Genomic DNA, 24,786 nt, shown 5'->3' with positions numbered 1-24,786 from the left:
TCAATTTTATGTTATTTTAATGGACAAAAAACATTTTCTCTTTCAAAAACAAGGACATTTCTAAGTGACCCTAAACTTTTGAATGGTAGTGTACATCTATATGTGGACTAATATCATAGGCTAATTCATGTTGGCCTCAACACCTCAGGAAGTGGAAACTCAAAACACACGATCTAGATTAGAGATGAAATGGTATGAAAATGTCATATCACGATTATGGTGACCAAAATGATCACAGTAATCAGTATTATCGCGGCATTGTTAAAACGTGCTGGAAATGTTCAAAAAGTAGCGATACACTGAAATCATTTCACCAAGTTTTATATTGAAAACCAAACAAATAACGTTAGCAGCACTATGCACGTCTTGTGTGCATAAACATTAAAATAATATCAATAACATTAAAGTTGGCACCATGTGTCCATGAGCCGTAAAAGTTTCCCTAGTGCAGGTTTTAATGAACACAACCTTCAGTAAGCAAATCAAATGTGCATGTAAAAGCAAGTAAAGCAATGTGCATGTAAGAACAATACAACCACATGTAAACACATCCAATGTGCATGTAAGAACCATACAACCACATGTAAACACATCCAATGTGCATGTAAGAAGAATACAACCACATGTAAACACATCCAATGTGCATCTAAGAACAATACAACCACATGTAAACACATCCAATGTGCATGTAAGAACAATACAACCACATGTAAACACATCCAATGTGCATGTAAGAACAATACAACCACATGTAAACACATCCAATGTGCATGTAAGAACAATACAACCATATGAAAACACATCCAATGTGGATGTTAGAACCATACAACCACATGTAAACACATCCAATGTGCATGTAAGAACCATACAACCATATGAAAACACATCAAATGTGCATGTAAGAACCATACAACCATATGAAAACACATCCAATGTGCATGTAAGAACCATACAACCATATGAAAACACATCCAATGTGCATGTAAGAACCATACAACCACATGTAAACACATCCAATGTGCATGTAAGAACAATACAACCACATGTAAACACATCCAATGTGCATGTAAGAACAATACAACCACATGTAAACACATCCAATGTGCATGTAAGAACCATACAACCATATGAAAACACATCCAATGTGCATGTAAGAACCATACAACCACATGTAAACACATCCAATGTGCATGTAAGAACAATACAACCACATGTAAACACATCCAATGTGCATGTAAGAACAATACAACCACATGTAAACACATCCAATGTGCATGTAAGAACCATACAACCACATGTAAACACATCCAATGTGCATGTAAGAACCATACAACCACATGTAAACACATCCAATGTGCATGTAAGAACAATACAACCACATGTAAACACATCCAATGTGCAGTACTGTATGTCCGTTCTCTCCTTCATAAAGAACAAGGTGCTGCTTGTCTAACATCCTGTATGTCCGTTCTCTCCTTCATAAAGAACAAGGTGCCACTGGTCTAACATCCTGTATGTCCGTTCTCTCCTTCATAAAGAACAAGGTGCCACTGGTCTAACATCCTGTATGTCCGTTCTCTCCTTCATAAAGACATAAGGTGCTGCTTGTCTAACATCCTGTATGTCCGTTCTCTCCTTCATAAAGACATAAGGTGCTGCTGGTCTAACATCCTGTATGTCCGTTCTCTCCTTCATAAAGAACAAGGTGCTGCTGGTCTAACATCCTGTATGTCCGTTCTTTCCTTCATAAAGACATAAGGTGCTGCTGGTCTAACATCCTGTATGTCCGTTCTCTCCTTCATAAAGAACAAGGTGCTGCTGGTCTAACATCCTGTATGTCCGTTCTCTCCTTCATAAAGAACAAGGTGCTGCTGGTCTAACATCCTGTATGTCCGTTCTTTCCTTCATAAAGACATAAGGTGCTGCTGGTCTAACATCCTGTATGTCCGTTCTCTCCTTCATAAAGAACAAGGTGCTGCTGGTCTAACATCCTGTATGTCCGTTCTCTCCTTCATAAAGAACAAGGTGCTGCTGGTCTAACATCCTGTATGTCCGTTCTTTCCTTCATAAAGACATAAGGTGCTGCTGGTCTAACATCCTGTATGTCCGTTCTCTCCTTCATAAAGACAAGGTGCTGCTGGTCTAACATCCTGTATGTCCGTTCTCTCCTTCATAAAGACAAGGTGCTGCTGGTCTAACATCCTGTATGTCCGTTCTCTCCTTCATAAAGAACAAGGTGCTGCTAGTCTAACATCCTGTATGTCCGTTCTCTCCTTCATAAAGACATAAGGTGCTGCTGGTCTAACATCCTGTATGTCCGTTCTCTCCTTCATAAAGACATAAGGTGCTGCTGGTCTAACATCCTGTATGTCCGTTCTCTCCTTCATAAAGAACAAGGTGCTGCTTGTCTAACATCGTGTATGTCCGTTCTTTCCTTCATAAAGACATAAGGTGCTGCTGGTCTAACATCCTGTATGTCCGTTCTCTCCTTCATAAAGAACAAGGTGCTGCTGGTCTAACATCCTGTATGTCCGTTCTCTCCTTCATAAAGAACAAGGTGCTGCTGGTCTAACATCCTGTATGTCCGTTCTTTCCTTCATAAAGACATAAGGTGCTGCTGGTCTAACATCCTGTATGTCCGTTCTCTCCTTCATAAAGAACAAGGTGCTGCTGGTCTAACATCCTGTATGTCCGTTCTCTCCTTCATAAAGAACAAGGTGCTGCTGGTCTAACATCCTGTATGTCCGTTCTCTCCTTCATAAAGAACAAGGTGCTGCTGGTCTAACATCCTGTATGTCCGTTCTTTCCTTCATAAAGACATAAGGTGCTGCTGGTCTAACATCCTGTATGTCCGTTCTCTCCTTCATAAAGACAAGGTGCTGCTGGTCTAACATCCTGTATGTCCGTTCTCTCCTTCATAAAGACAAGGTGCTGCTGGTCTAACATCCTGTATGTCCGTTCTCTCCTTCATAAAGAACAAGGTGCTGCTAGTCTAACATCCTGTATGTCCGTTCTCTCCTTCATAAAGACATAAGGTGCTGCTGGTCTAACATCCTGTATGTCCGTTCTCTCCTTCATAAAGACATAAGGTGCTGCTGGTCTAACATCCTGTATGTCCGTTCTCTCCTTCATAAAGAACAAGGTGCTGCTTGTCTAACATCCTGTATGTCCGTTCTCTCCTTCATAAAGACATAAGGTGCTGCTGGTCTAACATCCTGTATGTCCGTTCTCTCCTTCATAAAGACATAAGGTGCCACTGGTCTAACATCCTGTATGTCCGTTCTTTCCTTCATAAAGACATAAGGTGCTGCTGGTCTAACATCCTGTATGTCCGTTCTCTCCTTCATAAAGAACAAGGTGCTGCTGGTCTAACATCCTGTATGTCCGTTCTCTCCTTCATAAAGAACAAGGTGCTGCTGGTCTAATATCCTGTATGTCCATTCTTTCCTTCATAAAGACATAAGGTGCTGCTGGTCTAACATCCTGTATGTATGCATCTTTGTTCACTTGAGATTGAAATGTAAAAATGTCAGCATATTTACTTTGTCCGGTTTAAGTAGTGATCTGCGAGGGGAGACAATTTGCGCGCTGGCACTGAACACTCTCTGATGGCACGCTGGTTGCTGAGATGCACAAAAGCTTCCTTGCAACCGTGGCAAAGTGAGGCAGCTCTGATGCAGGGCCCCTCCACCACACCAGTGGATCCTCTTCTGCTGGAATGGTTGGCAGAGACAGGTAGACCTTGATCTCTTCTTTCATTTTGTCTTGTGGGGAGGTCAGAATCTGACCCTCTTCGCCTCTCTGCTACCTTGTTGAGGTGATCTTTCTCAGTAACTCAGCCAGGCCTTTCCCCTCCGATGCCGCTGTGGGGGTGTTGGTGGTGGAGGTGCTGCTGGTGCTTTGTGGTTCTTCCCTGACTTGTGCAGCTGCCAGCTTCAAGGCCTCCTGGACACAGCTGTCAGTGTCAACTTTTGCAGCCTCAGGCTCATCTAAAAAGCTCCTTTTGAAGCGGGGGTCAATGAAACAAGCCACGTGCAAGATTCTCTTTGTAGCTGTTGTTAAGGTCTTCTCTCATTTACCCTTTTCATCTCCCTGGTCAGGGATGGCTCCGTATCATCTCCCTGGTCAGGGATGGCTCCGTATCCTTTTCATCTCCCTGGTCAGGGATGGCTCCGTATCATCTCCCTGGTCAGGGATGGCTCCGTATCATCTCCCTGGTCAGGGATGGCTCCGTATCCTCTCCCTGGTCAGGGATGGCTCCGTATCCTCTCCCTGGTCAGGGATGGCTCCGTATCCTCTCCCTGGTCAGGGATGGCTCCGTATCCTCTCCCTGGTCAGGGATGGCTCCGTATCATCTCCCTGGTCAGGGATGGCTCCGTATCATCTCCCTGGTCAGGGATGGCTCCGTATCCTCTCCCTGGTCAGGGATGGCTCCGTATCATCTCCCTGGTCAGGGATGGCTCCGTATCATCTCCCTGGTCAGGGATGGCTCCGTATCATCTCCCTGGTCAGGGATGGCTCCGTATCATCTCCCTGGTCAGGGATGGCTCCGTATCATCTCCCTGTTCAGGGATGGCTCCGTATCATCTCCCTGGTCAGGGATGGCTCCGTATCATCTCCCTGGTCAGGGTTGGCTCCGTATCATCTCCCTGGTCAGGGATGGCTCCGTATCATCTCCCTGGTCAGGGATGGCTCCGTATCATCTCCCTGGTCAGGGATGGCTCCGTATCATCTCCCTGGTCAGGGATGGCTCCGTATCATCTCCCTGGTCAGCGATGGCTCCGTATCATCTCCCTGGTCAGGGATGGCTCCGTATCATCTCCCTGGTCAGGGATGGCTCCGTATCATCTCCCTGGTCAGGGATGGCTCCGTATCATCTCCCTGGTCAGGGATGGCTCCGTATCATCTCCCTGGTCAGGGATGGCTCCGTATCATCTCCCTGGTCAGGGATGGCTCCGTATCATCTCCCTGGTCAGGGATGGCTCCGTATCATCTCCCTGGTCAGGGATGGCTCCGTATCATCTCCCTGGTCAGGGATGGCTCCGTATCATCTCCCTGGTCAGGGATGGCTCCGTATCATCTCCCTGGTCAGGGATGGCTTCGTATCATGTCCCTGGTCAGGGATGGCTCTGTATCATCTCCCTGGTCGGGGATGGCTCCGTATCATCTCCCTGGTCAGGGATGGCTCCGTATCATCTCATTGGTCAGGGATGGCTCCATATCATTTTCATCTCCTTGGTCAGGGATGGCTCCGTATCATCTCCTTGGTCAGGGATGGCTCTGTATCATCTCCCTGGTCAGGGATGACTCCATATCCTTTTCATCTCCTAGGTCAGGGATGGCTCCATATCCTTTTCATCTCCTTGGTCAGGGATGGCTCCATATCCTTTTCATGTCCCTGGTCAGGGATGGCTCCGTATCATCTCCCTGGTCAGGGATGGCTCCGTATCATCTCCTTGGTCAGGGATGGCTCCATATCATTTTCATCTCCTTGGTCAGGGATGGCTCCATATCCTTTTCATCTCCTTCGTCAGGGATGGCTCCGTATCATCTCCTTGGTCAGGGATGGCTCTGTATCATCTCCCTGGTCAGGGATGACTCCATATCCTTTTCATCTCCTAGGTCAGGGATGGCTCCATATCCTTTTCATCTCCTTGGTCAGGGATGGCTCCATATCCTTTTCATCTCCTTGGTCAGGGATGGCTCCGTATCATCTCCTTGGTCAGGGATGGCTCCGTCTCATCTCCTTGGTCTGGGATGGCTCCGTATCCTTTTCCACCAGAACATCACGGGTGATGTGATCCTGGACAAGCTTGATGGCTGACAGTGTCACTCGTGTCTCTGAGGCAAGTGCATCTATAAACTTGCTCAGAGGTTCAAGGAGATGGCACAGTTGCTCCATGACACTTATGTCGGCATCCTTGGGCATCAGATGCCAGTGTCGCACAGACTGGCTGCTGTTGTCTGAGGAAACGCTCAAGCATCTTGTGTGTAGATCGCCATCGAGTCACCACATCATGGATCAGAGCTTTCTGTGGCATGTTGAGGGCAGCTTGCTTTTCTCTCAAGTTCTCTCCTTCTCTTCCAGCTCCGTGAGAAGCCTTGGACCAGATGACGGCAGGCCTTGACTGCTGTGTCAACTCTCTGAATTTTCAGAGCCTTTGAGATGGTCAGGTTCAAATGATAGCCAAATCACCCACGCCACAGATCTGGGCACTTTTCAAAAGCCTTGATCATGTTTGTGGCGTTGTCTGTGGTTATGTAGACCAGGAATTTTTGTTGACCCCCCCCCACTCTTCCAAAATATTCTCAAAAAACTCTCTGATGTTGTGAGCCGAGTGATCTTCTAGGGTTCCACAGTTGTAGAGTTTACCACCCCCAGCTTTCACTGTTCCAGAGGTCAGTAGTTCTAACATCAGCTTTAACCTGGTAGCAAAAGTTTGGGATTTCAGGCTTGGAAAAGAATGTTCGTGATGGCACTTTTTAGTGAGGCAAAGCAGCCTTCATCAGCCTCAGAAAGCCAGGCCTCTCAACAGTTTGAAATGGCACCATGTCCTTTGTAATGTAATATGAAAGAGCTGCAGTGAGGTCTTGAGCATGTTTTGATGTGGATGCATAAGTAGCCTGCCTTTGCGGGAGTGTCTGTGTCACAACTTTAGATGAGGAGGGACCATCACTGGGTTTGCCTGCTGCACGGCCATCTCTGTAAACAAGTGAAAGGCAAATGCATTATTATTATTAGTGTTGTTACATTAGAATTATTGTTATTATTATTCACTAACTCACTCACACACACACACACACACACACACACAATCTTCGATGTTGCATTTTACTATATGTAATGACCCCATGCACAAATTTACATAAATTCAAATGAGTCTTAAATAGACAGTGATAGTAATTGCAATGAGCCCAACAATTGACATAATTACAGGAGTCTTGTATCGGAGTCTCCTGTTGGAACACTTTTACAACCAAGTCGACGACTGACGGATTTTAAATGAACAAAATGTGTTGGTTGGGTGACTAAACCACATAACGTGTTATCGTGTGTAATGGGCGAATAGAGTCTGCAGACACACGACACATACAGCAGCAGAACAACGCGTAGTGTTTTACAACAGTAGGTAACACTGAACGCTTCAGTTTACATTATTGACAAGCTATTAACAAATTAGACAAACTATAACATTTTCCCCCAATTCCGAAGTCCCCACATCATGCATTGAGGTAAAGGTTAACTTACCATTCGGTATACAGTAGCAGGTGGTGGTCACAAGATGACTCAAGAGATTTGAAGTGCGTTTTCTTTTTTTTTGCATTTTCTGCAGACATGGTGATCATCTTCGATAAAACCCAAAATACGACCACACTTCAGATTTGGTCCTCTTTGAAAGCTGAAGAATCTGAGCGCAGTCCTGCCTTCCTCCATGTTTTCACACAAAACAAAACCCACGTTGCATGCTGTGTCTGCGTCAGACTGTTGATATCTTTGGTTGATGCTGCACAGTATTTACCATAAGTTTTTCAAACAAGGCTTTAATGATAATTAACATTTGAAACGGTACAAACCATCTGGAATGTTACCGTGGTTTATCGTGAAACCGGTAAACGTTTCATCCTTAATCTAGATCTCTAACTCTAAATACAATACCCACTGCTACTAGCCATGTAGTCATCCAACAGTAAATGTTTAAAAAACTTTGCAATTGTAGGCTACCTATTGGCCCATGGGCTCGGTGAGGATTTGGAGCGTGTTACCGCTCCATATCTCAAAGCCATTTCAAATTCCTTCCTTTTAAAATAGTTGCCATTGAGCTAAATATTGAGAGTTGAGAAATGTGAAGTATACGGTTCCTTCAGAAAGTGTTCACACCCCTTGATTTTTCCACCACATTTTGTTGTATTACAAAGTGTGATTAAAATTGGTTTTAATTAGACTTTTGTTGTTGTCAACGACCTACACAGAATACTCTGTAATTTCAAAGTAAAAGAAAAATTCAGGGAAAATTTTTTAAATAAAGGTGAATTAATCTCCCAGTCAGTGTCTGGTGGAAAGCAGAGAAGCAGTGGAAAGATTTTTCCTGTGCTTAGCTCCATTCTGCTTCTTTTTTTATCCTGAAAAACTCCTTAATGATTACAAGCATATTCTTAACACGATGCAGCCAAATATGTTTGAAAATATGGAGAATGGTACTCAGTAAATCAAAGTATAATTGTTGCAAACTGCATGTTTTGGAGTAAAAAAAATTGTGTACAGGCTTCCTTCTTGTCACTCTGTCAATTAGGTTAGTATTGTGGAGGAACTAAAATGTTGTTGATCCATCCTCAGTTTTCTTCTATCACAGCCAGTAAACTCTGTAATTGTTTTAAAGTCACCATTGGTCTCATGGTGAAATCCCTCAGCTGTTTCCTTCCTCTCCGGCAACTGAGTTAGGAAGAACGCCACGTATCTATGTAGTGATTGGGTGTATTTGGAAACACAATGTCAACATTGACTGCTATCCAGACACACAGCTGTATATTTTGATGAAACATGGTGAAGCTCCAAAATAACCTACCCTGGAAGCCTGTGTTTCAGACATAAGGAAGTGGATGGCGGCTTATGTTCCACTTTTAAACTCGGACAAAACGGAGATTCTAGTTCTAGGTCCCGAGAAACAAAGAAATCTTCTGTTGGATCTGACAATGAATCTTGATGGTTGTAGAGCCGTCTCAAATAAAACTTTGAAGGACATTGGCGTTATTCTGTTTATCTCTTTTGACGAACATATTCAAAATATTTCAGGAGCAGCCTTTTTACATGTTCGTAACGTTGCAAAACAATCTTACACACTTTACCAAAAATAATGCATAACATCTAAGCCATGCTAATGGGGTGGCAGGGTAGCCTAGTGGTTAGAGCGTTGGACTAGTAGCCGGAAGGTTGCAAGTTCAAATCCTTGAACTGACAAGGTACAAATCTGTCGTTCTGCCCCTGAACCGGCAGTTAACCCACTGTTCCTAGGCCGTCATTGAAAATAAGAATTTGTTCTTAACTGACTTGCCAGGTTAAATAAAGGTTAAAAAAAAGGACAAATTTAAAAAAAAATGTCACATCAACATTAAGCTACTGCAATGCTCCACTCCTTATCTACCTGGATAGCGCTAAATAACCTTCAGCTAGTGCTAAATATCGCTGTTAAGAATCTTGACTAGAACCCCCAAAAATGATCATATTCCTGCAGTGCTAGCCTCTCTACACTAGCTTTCTGTTAAGCCGAGGGCTGATTTCAAGGCTTTACTGCTAACCTACCAAGTATTACATGGACTTGCTCCTTACATGGACCCATCTCGCTGATTTGGTCCTGCCGTACATACGTACACGTATGCTACAGTCACAAGATGCAGGCCTACTTAATGTCCTTAGAATTTCTAAGCAGAGAGCTGGAGGCGTGGCTTTCTTCCATAAAGCTCCATTTTTATGGAAGGGTCTGCCGATCTATGTGAGAGAGGCAGACTCGGTCTCAACCTTTAAGTCCTTACTGAAGACTCATCTCTTCAGTAGGTCCTATGATTGAGTGTTGTCTGGCCCAGCGTGTGAAGGTGAATGGCAAGGCACTGGAGTGACGAACCATCCTTGCTGTCTCTGCCTGGCTGGCTCCCCTCTCTCCACTGGGATTCTCTGCCTCTGACCCTATTACGGGGGCTGAGTCACTGGCTTGCTTGTGCTCTCCCATGCCGTCCCTGGGAGGGGTGCATCATGTTGTGCCAGGCTTCCTTCACTATACTCAACATGAGTTGGTTGAGTCACTGATGTGATCTTTTTTCATGTCCTCGGGCAGTGGGTGGGGTATCTTCGTGGGCTATGCTCGGACTTGTCTTAGGGTAGTAAGTTGGTGGTCTGCTGATATCCTTTTGGAGGTGTGGGGGCTGTGCTTTGGCAAAGCACTTTGGACGGGGCCACAGTGTCCCCGACCCCCCGTCTCAGTCTCCAGTACCTGTGTTGCAATAGTCTATGTGCCGGGGGGCTACGGTCAGCCAGTTATATCTGGTGTAATTTCCCTGTCTTATCTGGTGTCTGGTGTGATTTTAGGTATAATCTCTCTAATTCTCCTAACTCTCTATCTCCACTCCCGGAGGACCTGAGCCCTAGGACCATGGCTCAGGAATACCTGGCCTGACGACTCCTGGCTGTCCCCAGTCCACCTGATCATGCTGCTAATCCAGTGTTTACTGTTCTGCCTGCAGCTATGGAACCCTGACCTGTTCACCAGACGTGCGACATTGTCGTGTTGCTGTTCCAGTTTCTGATGTTCTGCCTGCAGCTATGGAATATTAACCTGTTCAATGGTTGTGCTACTTTGTCCCAGACCAGCTGTTTCGACCCTCTCTTCCCTCTCCATCTCTCTCTGCCTCTTTCCCTCTCTAACAAATATGCTGTCACGACCTCTGAATGCTCGGCTATGACAAGTCAACTGACACTTACTCCTGAGGTGCTGACCAGTTGCCACTGTGATTATTATTTGACCTTTCCTATGAACGTTTGAACATCTCAAAGAACGATCTGGCCTTGATGGCCATGTACTCTTATAATATACACCTGGAAGAGCCAGAAGAGGACTGACCACGCCTCAGAGCCTGGTTCCTCTCTAGGTTTCCTCCTAGGTTCCTGCCTCCGTTGGGGACTAGTTATGCAAATGTTTACTCCTGAACGTATTTAGGTCATAATGAAGAGGTAGACTACATGTAAAACAACACAATTCCACTTTGACATTTTAAATCAAATCAAAATGTACTGGTCGCATCCACATATATAGCAGATGTATTTATTTATATTTATAAATTCACACAAATCTGGAGTAGAAAAATGGAATTAAGAAATATATAATATTAGGATAAGCAATGTAGGAGAACAGAGTGTAGATACAGTTGAAGTCGGAAGTTTACATACACCAAATTTTTAATTTTTTCACAATTATCAGACATTTTATCCTACTAAAAATTCCCTGTCTTAAGTCAGTTAGGATCACGACTTTATGTTAAGAATGTGAAATGTCAGAATGATAATAGAGAGAACGATTTATTTAAACTTTTATTTCTTTCATCACATTCCCAATGGGTCAGCAGTTTACATACACTCAATTAGAATTCGGAAGCATTTCCTTTAAATTGTTTAATTTGGGTCAAAGGTTTCGGGTAGACTCCCACAAGCTTCCCACAAAACGTTGGGTGAATTTTGGGCCATTCCTCCTGACAGAGCTGGTGTAACTGAGTCAGGTTTGTAGGCCTCCTTGCCCACACACGCTTTTTCAGTTCTGCCAACAAATTTTCTATAGGATTGAGGTCAGGGCTTTAAGAAGGCCACTCCAATACCTTGACTTTGTCGTCCTTAAGCCATCTTGCCATAAGTTTGGAAGTATGCTTGGGGTCATTGTCCATTTGGAAGACCCATTTTCGACCAAGCTTTAACTTCCTGACTGATGTCTTAAGATGTTGCTTCAATATATCCACATAATTTTCCTGCCTCATGGTGCCATATTTTTTGTGAAATGCACCAGTCCCTCCTGCAGCAAAGCACCCCCAAAACATAATGCTGCCAGCCCCATGCTGCATGGTTGGGATGGTGTTCTTCAGCTTGCAAGCCTCCCCCTTTTTCCTCCAAGCATAACGATGGTCATTATGGCCAAACAGTTCTATTTTTGTTTCATCAGACCAGAGGACATTTCTCAAAAAAGTATGATCTTTGTCCCCATGTGCAGTTGCAAACCGTAGTCTGGCTTTTTTAATGGCGGTTTTGGAGCACTGGCTTCTTCCTTGCTGAGTGGCCTATCAGGTTATGTCGATATAGGACTCAAATTACTGTGGATATAGATACTTTTGTACCTGTTTCCTCCAGCATCTTCACAAGGTCCTTTGCTGTTGTTCTGGGATTGATTTGCACTTTTCGCACCAAAGTACATTCATATGACGGCTGCGTGGTCCCATTGTGTTTATACTTGCGTACTATTGTTTGTACAGATGAACGTCGTACCTTCCAGCGTTTGATCAATGCTCCCATGGATGAACCAGACATGTGGTGGTCTATAATTTTTTTCTGAGTTCTTGGCTGATTTCTTTTGATTTTCTCATGATGTCAAGCAAAGAGGTACTGAGTTTGAAGGTAGGCCTTGAAACACATCCACAGGTACACCTCCAATTGACTCAAATTATATCAATTAGCCTATCAGAAGCTTCTAAAGCCATGACATAATTTTCTGGAATTTTCCAAGCTGTTTAAAGGCTCTGTCAACTTAGTTTTATGTAAACTTCTGACCCACTGGAATTGTGATACAGTGAATTATAAGTGAAATAATCTGTTTGTAAACAATTGTTGGAAAAATTACTTGTGTCATGCACAAAGTAGATGTCCTAACCGACTTGCCAAAACTATAGTTTGTTAACAAGATTTTTGTGGAGTGGTTGAAAAACAAGTTTTAATGACTCCAACCTAAGTGTATGTAAACTCCCGACTTCAACTGTATATATATATATACAGTGCCTTGCGAAAGTATTCGGCCCCCTTGAACTTTGCGACCTTTTGCCACTTTTCAGGCCTCAAACATAAAGATATAAAACTGTATTTTTTGTGAAGAATCAGCAACAAGTGGGACACAATCATGAAGTGGAACGACATTTATTGGATATTTCAAACTTTTTTAACAAATCAAAAACTGAAAAATTGGGCGTAAAAAATAATTCAGCCCCATTAAGTTAATACTTTGTAGCGCCACCTTTTGCTGCGATTACAGCTGTAAGTCGCTTGGGGTATGTCTCTATCAGTCTTGCACATCGAGAGACTGAAATTTTTTCCCATTCCTCCTTGCAAAACAGCTCGAGCTCAGTGAGGTTGGATGGAGAGCATTTGTGAACAGCAGTTTTCAGTTCTTTCCACAGATTCTCGATTGGATTCAGGTCTGGACTTTGACTTGGCCATTCTAACACCTGGATATGTTTATTTTTTAACCATTCCATTGTAGATTTTGCTTTATGTTTTGGATCATTGTCTTGTTGGAAGACAAATCTCCGTCCCAGTCTCAGGTCTTTTGCAGGCTCCATCAGGTTTTCTTCCAGAATGGTCCTGTATTTGGCTCCATCCATCTTCCCATCAATTTTAACCATCTTCCCTGTCCCTGCTGAAGAAAAGCAGGCCCAAACCATGATGCTGCCACCACCATGTTTGACAGTGGGTATGGTGTGGTCAGGGTGATGAGCTGTGTTGCTTTTACGCCAAACATAACGTTTAGCATTGTTGCCAAAAGGTTCAATTTTTGTTTCATCTGACCAGAGCACCTTCTTCCACATGTTTGGTGTGTCTCCCAGGTGGCTTGTGGCAAACTTTAAACAACACTTTTTATGGATATCTTTAAGAAATGGCTTTCTTCTTGCCACTCTTCCATAAAGGCCAGATTTGTGCAATATACGACTGATTGTTGTCCTATGGACAGAGTCTCCCACCTCAGCTGTAGATCTCGGCAGTTCATCCAGAGTGATCATGGGCCTCTTGGCTGCATCTCTGATCAGTCTTCTCCTTGTATGAGCTGAAAGTTTTGAGAGACGGCCAGGTCTTGGTAGATTTGCAGTGGTCTGATACTCCTTCAATTTCAATATTATCGCTTGCACAGTGATCCTTGGGATGTTTAAAGCTTGGGAAATCTTTTTGTATCCAAATCCGGCTTTAAACTTCTTCACAACAGTATCTCGGACCTGCCTGGTGTGTTCCTTGTTCTTCATGATGCTCTCCGCGCTTTTAACGGACCTCTGAGACTATCACAGTGCAGGTGCATTTATACGGAGACTTGATTACACACAGGTGGATTGTATTTATCATCATTAGTCATTTAGGTCAACATTGGATCATTCAGAGATCCTCACTGAACTTCTGGAGAGAGTTTGCTGCACTGAAAGTAAAGGGGCTGAATAATTTTGCACGCCCAATTTTTCAGTTTTTGATTGTGTCCCACTTGTTGTTGATTCTTCACAAAAAAATACAGTTTTATATCTTTATGTTTGAAGCCTGAAATGTGGCAAAAGGTCGTAAAGTTCAAGGTGGCCGAATACTTTCGCAAGGCACTGTATACATACACACACACACATACGCACACATATATACACTACCGGTCAAAAATTTAGAACACCTACTCATTCTAGGGTTTTTCATTATTTTTACTATTTTTTACATTGTAAAATAATAGTTAAGACATCAAAACTATTAAATAACGCATTATGGAATCAAGTAGTAACCAAAAACGTGTTAAACAAATCAAAATATATTTTATATTTGAGGTGAATGTGTCATCAAATACTTTTTTATATTTTTTTTTTGATAATTCAAGAGGTCTTAATATTAATATCTTCCTAAAACAATTCCATATAGCTTGGTAAGAACCCCCCCCCCCCGCCCCTTCCCTGGCTTAAACAGGGCTTACACTTTTATGGGGCTCCTGAGTGACGCAGGCATCACTACAGACACCCTGGTTCAAATCCAAGCTATATCACAACCGGCTGTGATTGTTAGTCTCATAGTGTGGCGCACAATTGGCCCAGCGTCGTCTGGGTTTGGCTGGTGCGTCGTCTGGGTTTGGCTGGTGCGTCGTCTGGGTTTGGCTGGTGCGTCGTCTGGGTTTGGCTGGTGCGTCGTCTGGGTTTGGCCGGTGTCGGCAGTCATTGTGAATAAGAATGTATTCTTAACTGACTTAATAAATAATGGATAATGGAGAGAATGGAATGGCCTCATGTTTGATGTATTTGATACCATTCCTCTCCGGCCACGAGCCAGTCGTCCCCAATTAAGGTGCCACCAACTTCCTGTGTTTTGAAGGCACTGTACAAACAGCAAGTTGAGACCATCCTTTCTTCGACGTGGACAAGGTGAGGAAACTTCCTAAGCTGTGTTTTTCCCGCAATTGCATTTTGAAATGTTAATCAGAACAAACAAAAAATGATTCAGCGCGTCAAGGGAGAGGAGAGTGGCTCGCTCATCACAGCAGCAGGCCCAAGCGAGGGAACAGGCACAGCGGCAGACACTTTCATTACCGGAATCATGAGGATAATGCATTTTACTGTTTGATCAAACATTTAAAGGCACCCTTTACATGTTTACCTATCCATATTCTCTTCTATTTGATGGAACACTTGACTTTGTAAATCTTAATAGACCCAACAAAAAAAATGGTGCAGCCCACCTGGCATTTTCCAGAATTGCCAGATGGTCAGTCCGCCCCTGCCACTTTAGATACTTTCAATACAGTATATTAAAACAAATGTACACAAGAGGGTGTGGCTTCTTTAGAAAGGGTTGACGCAAAGCATATCAACTAAAGCTACTATACTAAGGCTAAATGTGAATCACATCTTTCATGTCCCCATTACATCCAACTAAAGCTATCGTAAGCTATACACATCAGTGTCAGGATGTGAAAAGCTTGAGTCAGCTGTGGTCTTGTCATCATCAGGGATAGGTATTAATGTGAACAGAAGTGAAGTCATTTCTTGTCAATGAACAATGAGTGACAGGAGCACAAATACCAGTTTGAGTTTAAAGTGTTAGTTATGTGTGCCTGGTTAACCCAAGTATGGGCAAACCCAGCCCCTAATGTCAAGGTAAAGCCTCAGTACTTACATTTAATTGTGGGTCACCCCCTCTCGTGCAAACCACATCCAGCTTCTGTATGGTCAACACCTCTCTTGTCAGCTTCAGGCAAACATCATAAGTATTACTGGTCTCCTTGTTAAACAGCAGGGCAATTCCAGATTTTGTCTGTTGAAATAGATAGAAAAAAATACATTTTACCTGCCTGAGTTACTGTGTTGCTATAGTGACCTAGTTCTCTCACTAACAACAGGAGCTCAAAGAGCTTCTTCACAAAAAAAAGGGCTTTTGTATTTTTTTTTACAAACTTTTTCCCCCCTCTAAAGTGTTGTGCTTTTACTTCGGTTCACATGATATCCTCCATGGATTCTTTCTAAGCCTCGTTTCCATCTCTTGCTTTTTGCCCAAATGGAAGAAGAAGAAAAGAAAAAAAAACCTGCAAGGATAATCAAAAAATGAACAGAAAGCACATTTAGCAAATTATTTAAATTTTTTGAAAATTCTAGAACTGTCTTTCTTAACAAAGCTCCACTCGGATTTTATCAGAGGCAATACAGATAAAACTAAACAATACATTTGAATTAAAACAATACTTAACTAAGCAGCATTTTTTGTTGAAGCCCTAAGTACCATACAGTGCATTCGGGAAAGTATTCAGACCACTTGACTTTTTCCACATTTTGTTACGGTTACAGCCTTATTCTAAAATGTTATTAAATTAATTGTTTCCCCTCATCAATCTACACACAATAGCCCATAATGACAAAGAGAACACAGGTTTTTGCGGCAGGTAGCCTAGTGGTTAGATCGTTGTGGGCCAGTAACCGAAAGGTTGCTAGATCGAATCCCTGAGCTGACAAGGTAGAAATCGATCATTCTGCCCTTGAACAAGACAGTTAACCAACTGTTCCTAGGCAGTCATTGTAAATAAGAATTTGTTCTTAACTGACTTGCCTAGTTAAATAATTTTTTAAAATAAAATACTTGACTCTATAAAGGTACTATGTTTGATTCCCATACCGCGTTAGGAAATAGATGGGATGTAATCTCTTGATAGCACAAATGTTTGATCCATGCCTCTTTTAAAGTTGTAGAGGAGGGTCCCATTCTTTTTCAAAGACAGTTTGGAATTTAGGTCATGCATTTTCCCTTGACTTCCAGAAGGAGATAACTATTATTCAAAGCGTTATGTAGCGACTAAGGGAAAACGCATCTGGACAATATACATGAGGGGACACAAGACAATAATTATATCTGGCATTCTCTCTCTAGGGGATGCAGATGGGGTGAAAAGAAAGCGTAAATTGAATCTTGGCATCTTATTAGTGCAATAAGCCAATAACTGCAAATAATATCTACATAAATGGAGGTTTTCACTACGTTTGTCGTTGGAGTTTTTTTCCGTGGTAACGTACCACCAAACATGATGTTTAACAAGCCCGAAAACAGCCACACGTTAAAAACCACAGAGAAGTGGTTCAGAGTCGTAATGACAACATTGTGGGTGAATGGGTGAGGGTTACTGAATGGACAATAAGAGCACTGCCACCATCTGTACAAATAAATAAGTATAAATTAATTAATTAATGAATAACGTTCTCACCCCAATAGAAACATATTTTATAATAATAATTTGGTTTATATTTGTTCTATTTCACATGTGTAGAATTGCGTACTAATACGCATGTGTAAATTGCAATGTGTGTTCTGCATATCCCAACTCCCTCTGAGACACCCTCGGAGAGTGGAGTCAAGCCCAGGGTCACCATTGTCCAGCGTCCCTGGAGCGATTGTAATTCAGTGACCTTGCTCAAGGGCACATTGGCAGGTTGTTCACATTTTCGGCTTGGGGATTCGAACTAGCAACCTTTAGGTTACCGTCTCAACGCTCTTACCAAAGGCTACGATGACAAAATGATGAACTGGGAGGAAACAGAGCTGGGCAGTGAAACAAAATATACTGTACATTAAATATTCACGACGTTCAGGATTCATGGTAACACTGGTCTTATCTTGACATAGAACAAATTTAATCTGGTAAACAGACCCACACCAGTGTCACAAATGATTACAGTGTTGAATAAATATTTCAAATAATGGATTATTTCTATGAAGTGTTTATGTAAGATGTCTTAAATGCTGAGGCATTACGGGGCAGCTCATTAGGGTAAATATAGTAACACTTTATTTTACAGACCACTGCTTAGAACGTTACTTAGAAATGAATTATTAAAATGATAATTACCTGAGAACTGCATAGTAACGACTCTTCCTTTTACATAAACCTCACCATGTTCCATCTGGTTCCAGGTAGGTAGCTGACGAATTGTTTTGAATCCATCATTCGAATTGTTTTTGAATTGTTTTTGTTTTTGTTCCATCATCACAGATTACAGAATGACAATGTGGTTCAAGTTTAGTGGGAGAGCCATTTAAACAGAACTGGAGTACAGTCCATAGCAGTGAACACATTAGCTTGGTTTGAATACCCATACTAACTACATACTATTAGTTCATTTTAGGATACTGTAAACAAACGGTATCCTTTCAGTTGAGTGTATTAGCGCTTCGCCTGTCTACCAGAAGTTGATGCTATTGTTATGCAACCTCTTCCTAGCTTGTTAGCATAACAAATCACTAGCTAAACCCTTCGTAAATCCAGAGCGTTGTCAGATTGTCCGTTCATAAATGCAGAGTGTTTCGCTCTCGGAGCGTTTTGAGCCGAGGAGTAGGTTTGATGCGAGCTTTCAACAGCAGTCAAGCACCCGAGCTAACTGGTTAACGTTGGCTAGCTACTTCGAGACACAAGTGAGAGAACACCTCACTCTGACTATTTTACTCGCCCTAGCAGAGCTGATTAGGCTGTTTTCATGTTATCCAGCACGTTGGTGACTGTATCTGTGCATTGCAACAATTGCATTTTTTGTTGCCTATGTTTACTGACACCGGCCATTTTTTTTTTTTTTTTTTACCTTTATTTTACTAGGCAAGTCAGTTAAGAACAAATTCTTATTTTCAATGACGGCCTAGGAACAGTGGGTTAACTGCCTGTTCAGGGGCAGAACGACAGATTTGTACCTTGTCAGCTCGGGGGTTTGAACTTGCAACCTTTCAGGTTACTAGTCCAACGCTCTAACCACTAGGCTACCCTGCCGCCCCATATTCAACGAGCATTGGTAAATTCATGAGTTATTCTGCGCGAGAGTGCTCTGAGATCGGAGTAGATAGTTGTTGAATCGCCTAATAACACTTAGAATGCAAATAATCAAGTCATTAAACTTTGGGTAGTTAGTTAGATAGCAGACAGTTAATATAATGCCTGGCAAGTTCAATGTATTAGTAGCCAACTAACATTAGGTAACTGCTGTAAAGCTACGTGGTTCGTAAGAATAGCGTAGCTAACAGTTAAAAAATATATATATTTAACATTTATTTATATAGGCAAGTCAGTTAAGAACACATTCTTATTTTCAATGATGGCCTAGGAACAGTGGATTAACTGGGGCAGAATGACAGATTTTTACCTAGATTTTTACTCGGTAGGACATAGGTGAACTCGGTAGAATACAGGTGAACTCGGTAGAATACAGGTGAACTCGGTAGAATACAGGTTTAACTCGGTAGAATACAGGTGAACTCGGTAGAATACAGGTGAACTCGGTAGAATACAGGTGAACTCGGTAGAAAACAGATGAACTCGGTAGAATACAGATGAACTCGGTAGAATACAGGTGAACTCAGTAGAATGCAGGTGAAATCAGTAGAATGCAGGTGAACTCAGTAGAATGCAGGTGAACTCAGTAGAATACAGGTAAACTCAGTAGAATGCAGGTGAACTCAGTAGAATGCAGGTGAACTCAGTAGAATAGAGGTGAAGTATTCATGGCACCTTCCCTCTGGTTGGAGGTCATTTAAACCTTCCCTCTGGTTGGAGATCATTCAAACCTTCCGTCTGGTTGGAAGTCATTTCAACCTTCCGTCTGGTTGGAAGTCATTTAAACCTTCCCTCTGGTTGGAGGTCATTTAAACCTTCCCTCTGGTTGGAGATCATTCAAACCTTCCGTCTGGTTGGAAGTCATTTAAAGCTTCCCTCTGGTTGGAGGGCATTTAAACCTTCCCTCTGGTTGGAAGTCATTTAAACCTTCCCTCTGGTTGGAGATCATTCAAACCTTCCGTCTGGTTGGAAGTCATTTAAACCTTCCCTCTGGTTGGAGGTCATTTAAACCTTCCGTCTGGTTGGAGGTCATTTAAACCTTCCGTCTGGTTGGAGATCATTCAAACCTTCCGTCTGGTTGGAAGTCATTTAAACCTTCCCTCTGGTTGGAGGTCATTTAAACCTTCCCTCTGGTTGGAGATCATTCAAACCTTCCGTCTGGTTGGAAGTCATTTAAAGCTTCCCTCTGGTTGGAGGGCATTTAAACCTTCCCTCTGGTTGGAAGTCATTTAAACCTTCCGTCTGGTTGGAGGTCATTTAAACCTTCCGTCTGGTTGGAGGTCATTCAAACCTTCCGTCTGGTTGGAAGTCATTTAAACCTTCCGTCTGGTTGGAGGTCATTTAAACCTTCCGTCTGGTTGGAGGTCATTCAAACCTTCCGTCTGGTTGGAGGTCATTTAAACCTTCCGTCTGGTTGGAGGTCATTTAAACCTTCCGTCTGGTTGGAGGTCATTCAAACCTTCCCTCTGGTTGGAGGTCATTTAAACCTTCCGTCTGGTTGGAGGTCATTTAAACCTTTCGTCTGGTTGGAGATCATTCAAACCTTCCCTCGAGGGATAATGTCAGCAAAGCGATGCTCAGTTGAGGGCCAAGCATAATCTGTTTACACTTTTAAGGGAATATCCTAAATTGTTATACAATTTTGGGCGGTCAAAATTACACCAAAAGTACACCTATTGTGATCTGTGATCATTCAGGAATTCAAGGGGAATACAATCCAGCATAATGATACACAGTAAATATAATATTAATAATAATTACACATCATCAGCTGTATGACAGCGAGGTTAAGCAGGTATTATGCAAATCAGTAGAACCTGGTGTGAGCAAAACAAATCTCATTTTGAAATGCATTGGACATCATTCAAATTCATGAGGTCTCTCTCTGCCTGAGATCCAAATGGAAATGTTGTGGGTCACTAATAACAATGCAGTGGAGGAGTTGCATTTTTTTTATTTGAATAGTAAACATCTCAGGAAAGGATTTAAAATCGGTATCAGCCTAGCTGAATTTATAGGAATCATATATAGGAGAATCATTATCTGGTTGAGATTGCATCGCTTACAGCCAGTATAATAGAGAGTCAAGTTAAAAGCCACCAAGGTGGCTGTGGATATGACATTTTCCAAACAGAAACGTCAGTAGGACTCACATGGTTTAATATTAAGCCTGATTGATTTCCTGGCTACAACTCCATCGACTTTCACACTCCGCTGGGGTGTAATTATGTTCCATGCTAAGAGGAACCTCCAGGCCTTTGACCAGGGGGAGTTGTGCATGCTCCCTCCCCCCCCATGTACATCACAGTTTTCATTACAGCAAAAATCAAAGGAGGTGTTTCATTAAAGAATAATAACCAAAAAGATCAGATCCTGAAGGCAGACAAGAACATGGTTTGATAGTACACATACTGCTTGGCCTCTGGCAGTACAGACAGGAATGTTGAACGTTGAACATACCTCACAATGGATGATCATTCCATGGAGAATGTAACTGAAGTGATGGGACTTAATGAGCACCAGGTTGGCCCATCCCATGATACTTAAGACTAAAACTAATTTACATGACTAGATCAGGGAGTATCTTTCCCATTCATTGGGCTTGAGTCTTATGGCTGAATCTACAGCTATAGGACGTGGAGTCATCAAAAAAGAAGAAGAGTGTAAACATAATTCTAAATAGTTTTAAAGGGCAGATCAGGGCAGTTTAGAGGCTCACATTGAAAAGCAATAGAAAGAACATCTAATCAATTTAGAACAAATAAACAACAAAATGGCATACAGACATCCAATTGTCTCTGTAATTATCAAAAAAAAACAGAGCATCTGTGGAAATAGGGGCTGTTGATCCCGTGGGAAGAAGATGAATGGTTAAACACCTTGAATCATTACTGAGATTCATAGCAGAAGACAATGCTTCTGCTATTCACTTGTGTTCTTATGAATGTTTTATTGTTTAATGTTTCATACGCTACAATATTTGTGTGTGTGTGTGTCTGAAGTTACCACTCTACTTATGATTGTGTCATATCAACCTTTTAAAGCTAGAAACCATAACAAACTGCCAACCCTGCCTTTGTTTTGGTAGTGAAAGAAAACTGGCTGATGGGCCTGGAGAAATTGGAACCACTCTCAAATGTATAGGCAGAGCTATGGGTGCAAGGACTGACCATCTATGATATCAAAATGACATTTAATTTATACGTAAAAGAAAATGGATGTAGGAACTGTGGATTCTCTTATATCAAAGAATCAACTTTCATCACTGCAGGTCTGTCTGATATTGGAGGGTTGTTTTATAGAAACAAATAAATTGGGGATATTCACTTTCAATAATGGAAGAATATAAGAGGGAATTATTAACAAGTAAAAAAAAAAGAAAAAACGTATTGCATTGGCCATTACGGTCACACTGGGGGGGACTGAAATATCAGATTGGTGGATTGAACCTTGATCTCAGTGGACAATGGATGCTATGTTATGATGCATAATCTAATGTGTTGTCAACAATTCAATCATATGTTTGACTAAATTAAGTATTTGTTATAATATAGTACCCTTTTCTTAGTCCACAGTACTGAGATATGAACCACCTGGTTTGCCAATTTTTGCTTTGTAGTCTTTTTACATTTTAACTATTTATTTCATATTCCTCCTCTTCAAGGTCTCTACAGTACTAGCAGGAATAGTGGAACATTAATCCCTCACCAACCGAATTCCTGCCTTTTATCCTATATCTTTGGGGACCAACTCCCGAGTTTTCTTACAGCCCTCTGACTGGGCTAAATTAGAGTGCCACAGCCATGACTGAACTGCAGAAACCCCAAAGAATACAAATGATTTAAATTGATGCAGGGGGCTGAGTTGACCAATCATGTTCAAGTTAAGATTGTTTTCACATCAACTTTTAAATACACTGTCAAAACATGCTCTACCAGCAGGTTGAGAATAAGGTAAAAGGGTTCATTATGGACTTTTTAAATCACAACTTCAATCTACTTTGATCTTATGTACCTATAGCGTTGCAGGAGGACAAATCGGCGATTATTGATAACCACAAGCCATGTCGGAACAGAATAACTCATCCATATAGGAACGCAATGAACGCGTGAATGTGGAATAAAGTGTGTCAAGGTAGAATAAAAACAACTTTCTTTGAGTGCATAGCAAGCTACATGATGGAATATTTATTAAAATTCTCCTACTTCCTGCTTCTCAAGCATCCATGGGGGAAATGATCTACTGATGTGGTATTTTGTTTTAAACCCTGACATTTTCTTTCCAGCAGAACTGGGGCATATCTGATTAAACAAACTGAACAAAATACATATTTAGTAGGTTATTTTAAAAAGGCAGAGAGGGAGCCTGTACTTGCCCAAGTTGGAACCAAGAGGCTGTCTGGACGCTCTATCTGTTCTGGTAGCTGTTTCCCGGCCACATTCATTTCCCATACAGCCGCTGGCTCTGTCCGCAGACCTCGAAGAGACTTTCATGAGTGAGTCATTTATCCAACAATAGTCGGTTAATGCCGCTTTACAACGTCCCATTCACCAAGAGGCACACGGAAGAGCAGACTGACCAAGTATATAGCCAGTGCGCAACGGGGTAGACTTCAAAGGTAGGCAGGCAGACTACTTCGCTCAACAGTGCACTGTCTAGTCGCTATGTGACATTTCCCGATGGTGTTTCTAGATCTGGTAGATAGTCACGCAATTAATGGTAACTATCTGAAAATAGATGCACAGCTCAAAATGTTAGATAGATGAATCCATAAGTGAGGTTAAAACAGCTGCCGCTGCTCTTCGCTGCGTTCTGTGTCGTGATTGGTGAGGCGCACAACACGCCGCCTGTATGTTGTCTCCACCTGTTGTCATTGTAAGAAATTAAATTCATTTTATATTATTTAAAAAACTATGTATACTAATGTTTTATGAAGCATGGATTTCCATTATTAAAATGGTTAGTTAGGCCTTTATGTGTCTAATCAACAGAACATTCAGCCTTACGGCAATGAGTTATTCCTCTCAATTATAAAGGACAGGATCAACATCTACATTCTGAATACATTAATGTTGATTTTGGCATATTTCAAAGGGAGCAGGACTAGACTTCAAACGTCCAAGACTCTCTGCAACAGACCTCGAAATGTATCTTACACATTCAATCCACGATTCAAATGTATTGTTGTTTTGAAAAACATTGTTGAGAATGTATTTGGAAAGGGAGCACAACGCTGCGAATGCTTTCCGAACGCTAACAATAACAGATGTAAGGGCAATATAGTTCCACGTTTTATTAGTCATATGTGCAGGATACACATCCAGCGAAATGCTTACTGGTGGCAGGTTCCTTCTGGACAATGCAACAACAATAATAAATAATAAACGACAAGAATGAACCTAAAGTAAATGAAAGTAGAATAGAATAAACATTTTAGAGTAAATATCATACAGGAGGATATAGTTTACAATATATTCTTTGCCGTCTACAGTTTTCGGGAATAGCCCGGAGGTTAGAATATGTTTGACTCTGCAGAGGGGCTTTTCACTTCTTGCACATCTCCGTCACCCTCAAATGGAAAAAGATCCCTCTTCTCCAGCCTAACTGCCCGTGATATGGATCACTCTCACTGCAATCAATGTGGTACTGTTTTTACCATGTCTCTCCTCATACTCAAGACAGTTATGTCGTCTCAGATTCCATGTGTTTGATTCAGCCCGGGGTTCGGAAATTGGAGGGATTCATTTGCACTTCGCAGTTGGAAGCCTGTTTAAATGGTGCACGCGAAATGTTGCAGTTTTGACCAAAAAGAAATCGATGCACCTGATGAGAGGAAGTACTTGAGGTGTTATTTCAGTTATTGAAGCGAAAATGAAACACTGCAGTCTAACATGTCAACTCTGAAAATCTTTCCATTATTGCAAAGCATAAGATCTTTCTATGGAAGAAGAATCCTACT

At 42.0% G+C, this 24,786-nt stretch overlaps 1 protein-coding gene across 1 annotated transcript in view; it reads right to left on the bottom strand.

The window, feature by feature from the left end:
- Positions 1 to 23,410, bottom strand: part of LOC135525511 (gamma-2-syntrophin-like) — an 89,050-nt gene extending 65,640 nt beyond the window's left edge. The window contains exons 1-2 of the mRNA XM_064953183.1: positions 23,203 to 23,410; positions 15,644 to 15,781 (exon numbers count right to left, since the gene is read on the bottom strand). Coding sequence (XP_064809255.1) covers positions 15,644 to 15,781; positions 23,203 to 23,271 — 207 coding nt within the window. The 5' untranslated portion in view covers positions 23,272 to 23,410. The remainder of the gene's footprint in view (positions 1 to 15,643; positions 15,782 to 23,202) is intronic.
- Between the last annotated feature and the right edge of the window lie 1,376 nt (positions 23,411 to 24,786).

Source organism: Oncorhynchus masou, chromosome 32 (assembly GCF_036934945.1).
Source record: "Oncorhynchus masou masou isolate Uvic2021 chromosome 32, UVic_Omas_1.1, whole genome shotgun sequence".
NCBI classification, from domain to species: Eukaryota; Metazoa; Chordata; class Actinopteri; order Salmoniformes; family Salmonidae; genus Oncorhynchus; species Oncorhynchus masou.
This window is presented reverse-complemented; position numbering and strand designations above follow the sequence as displayed.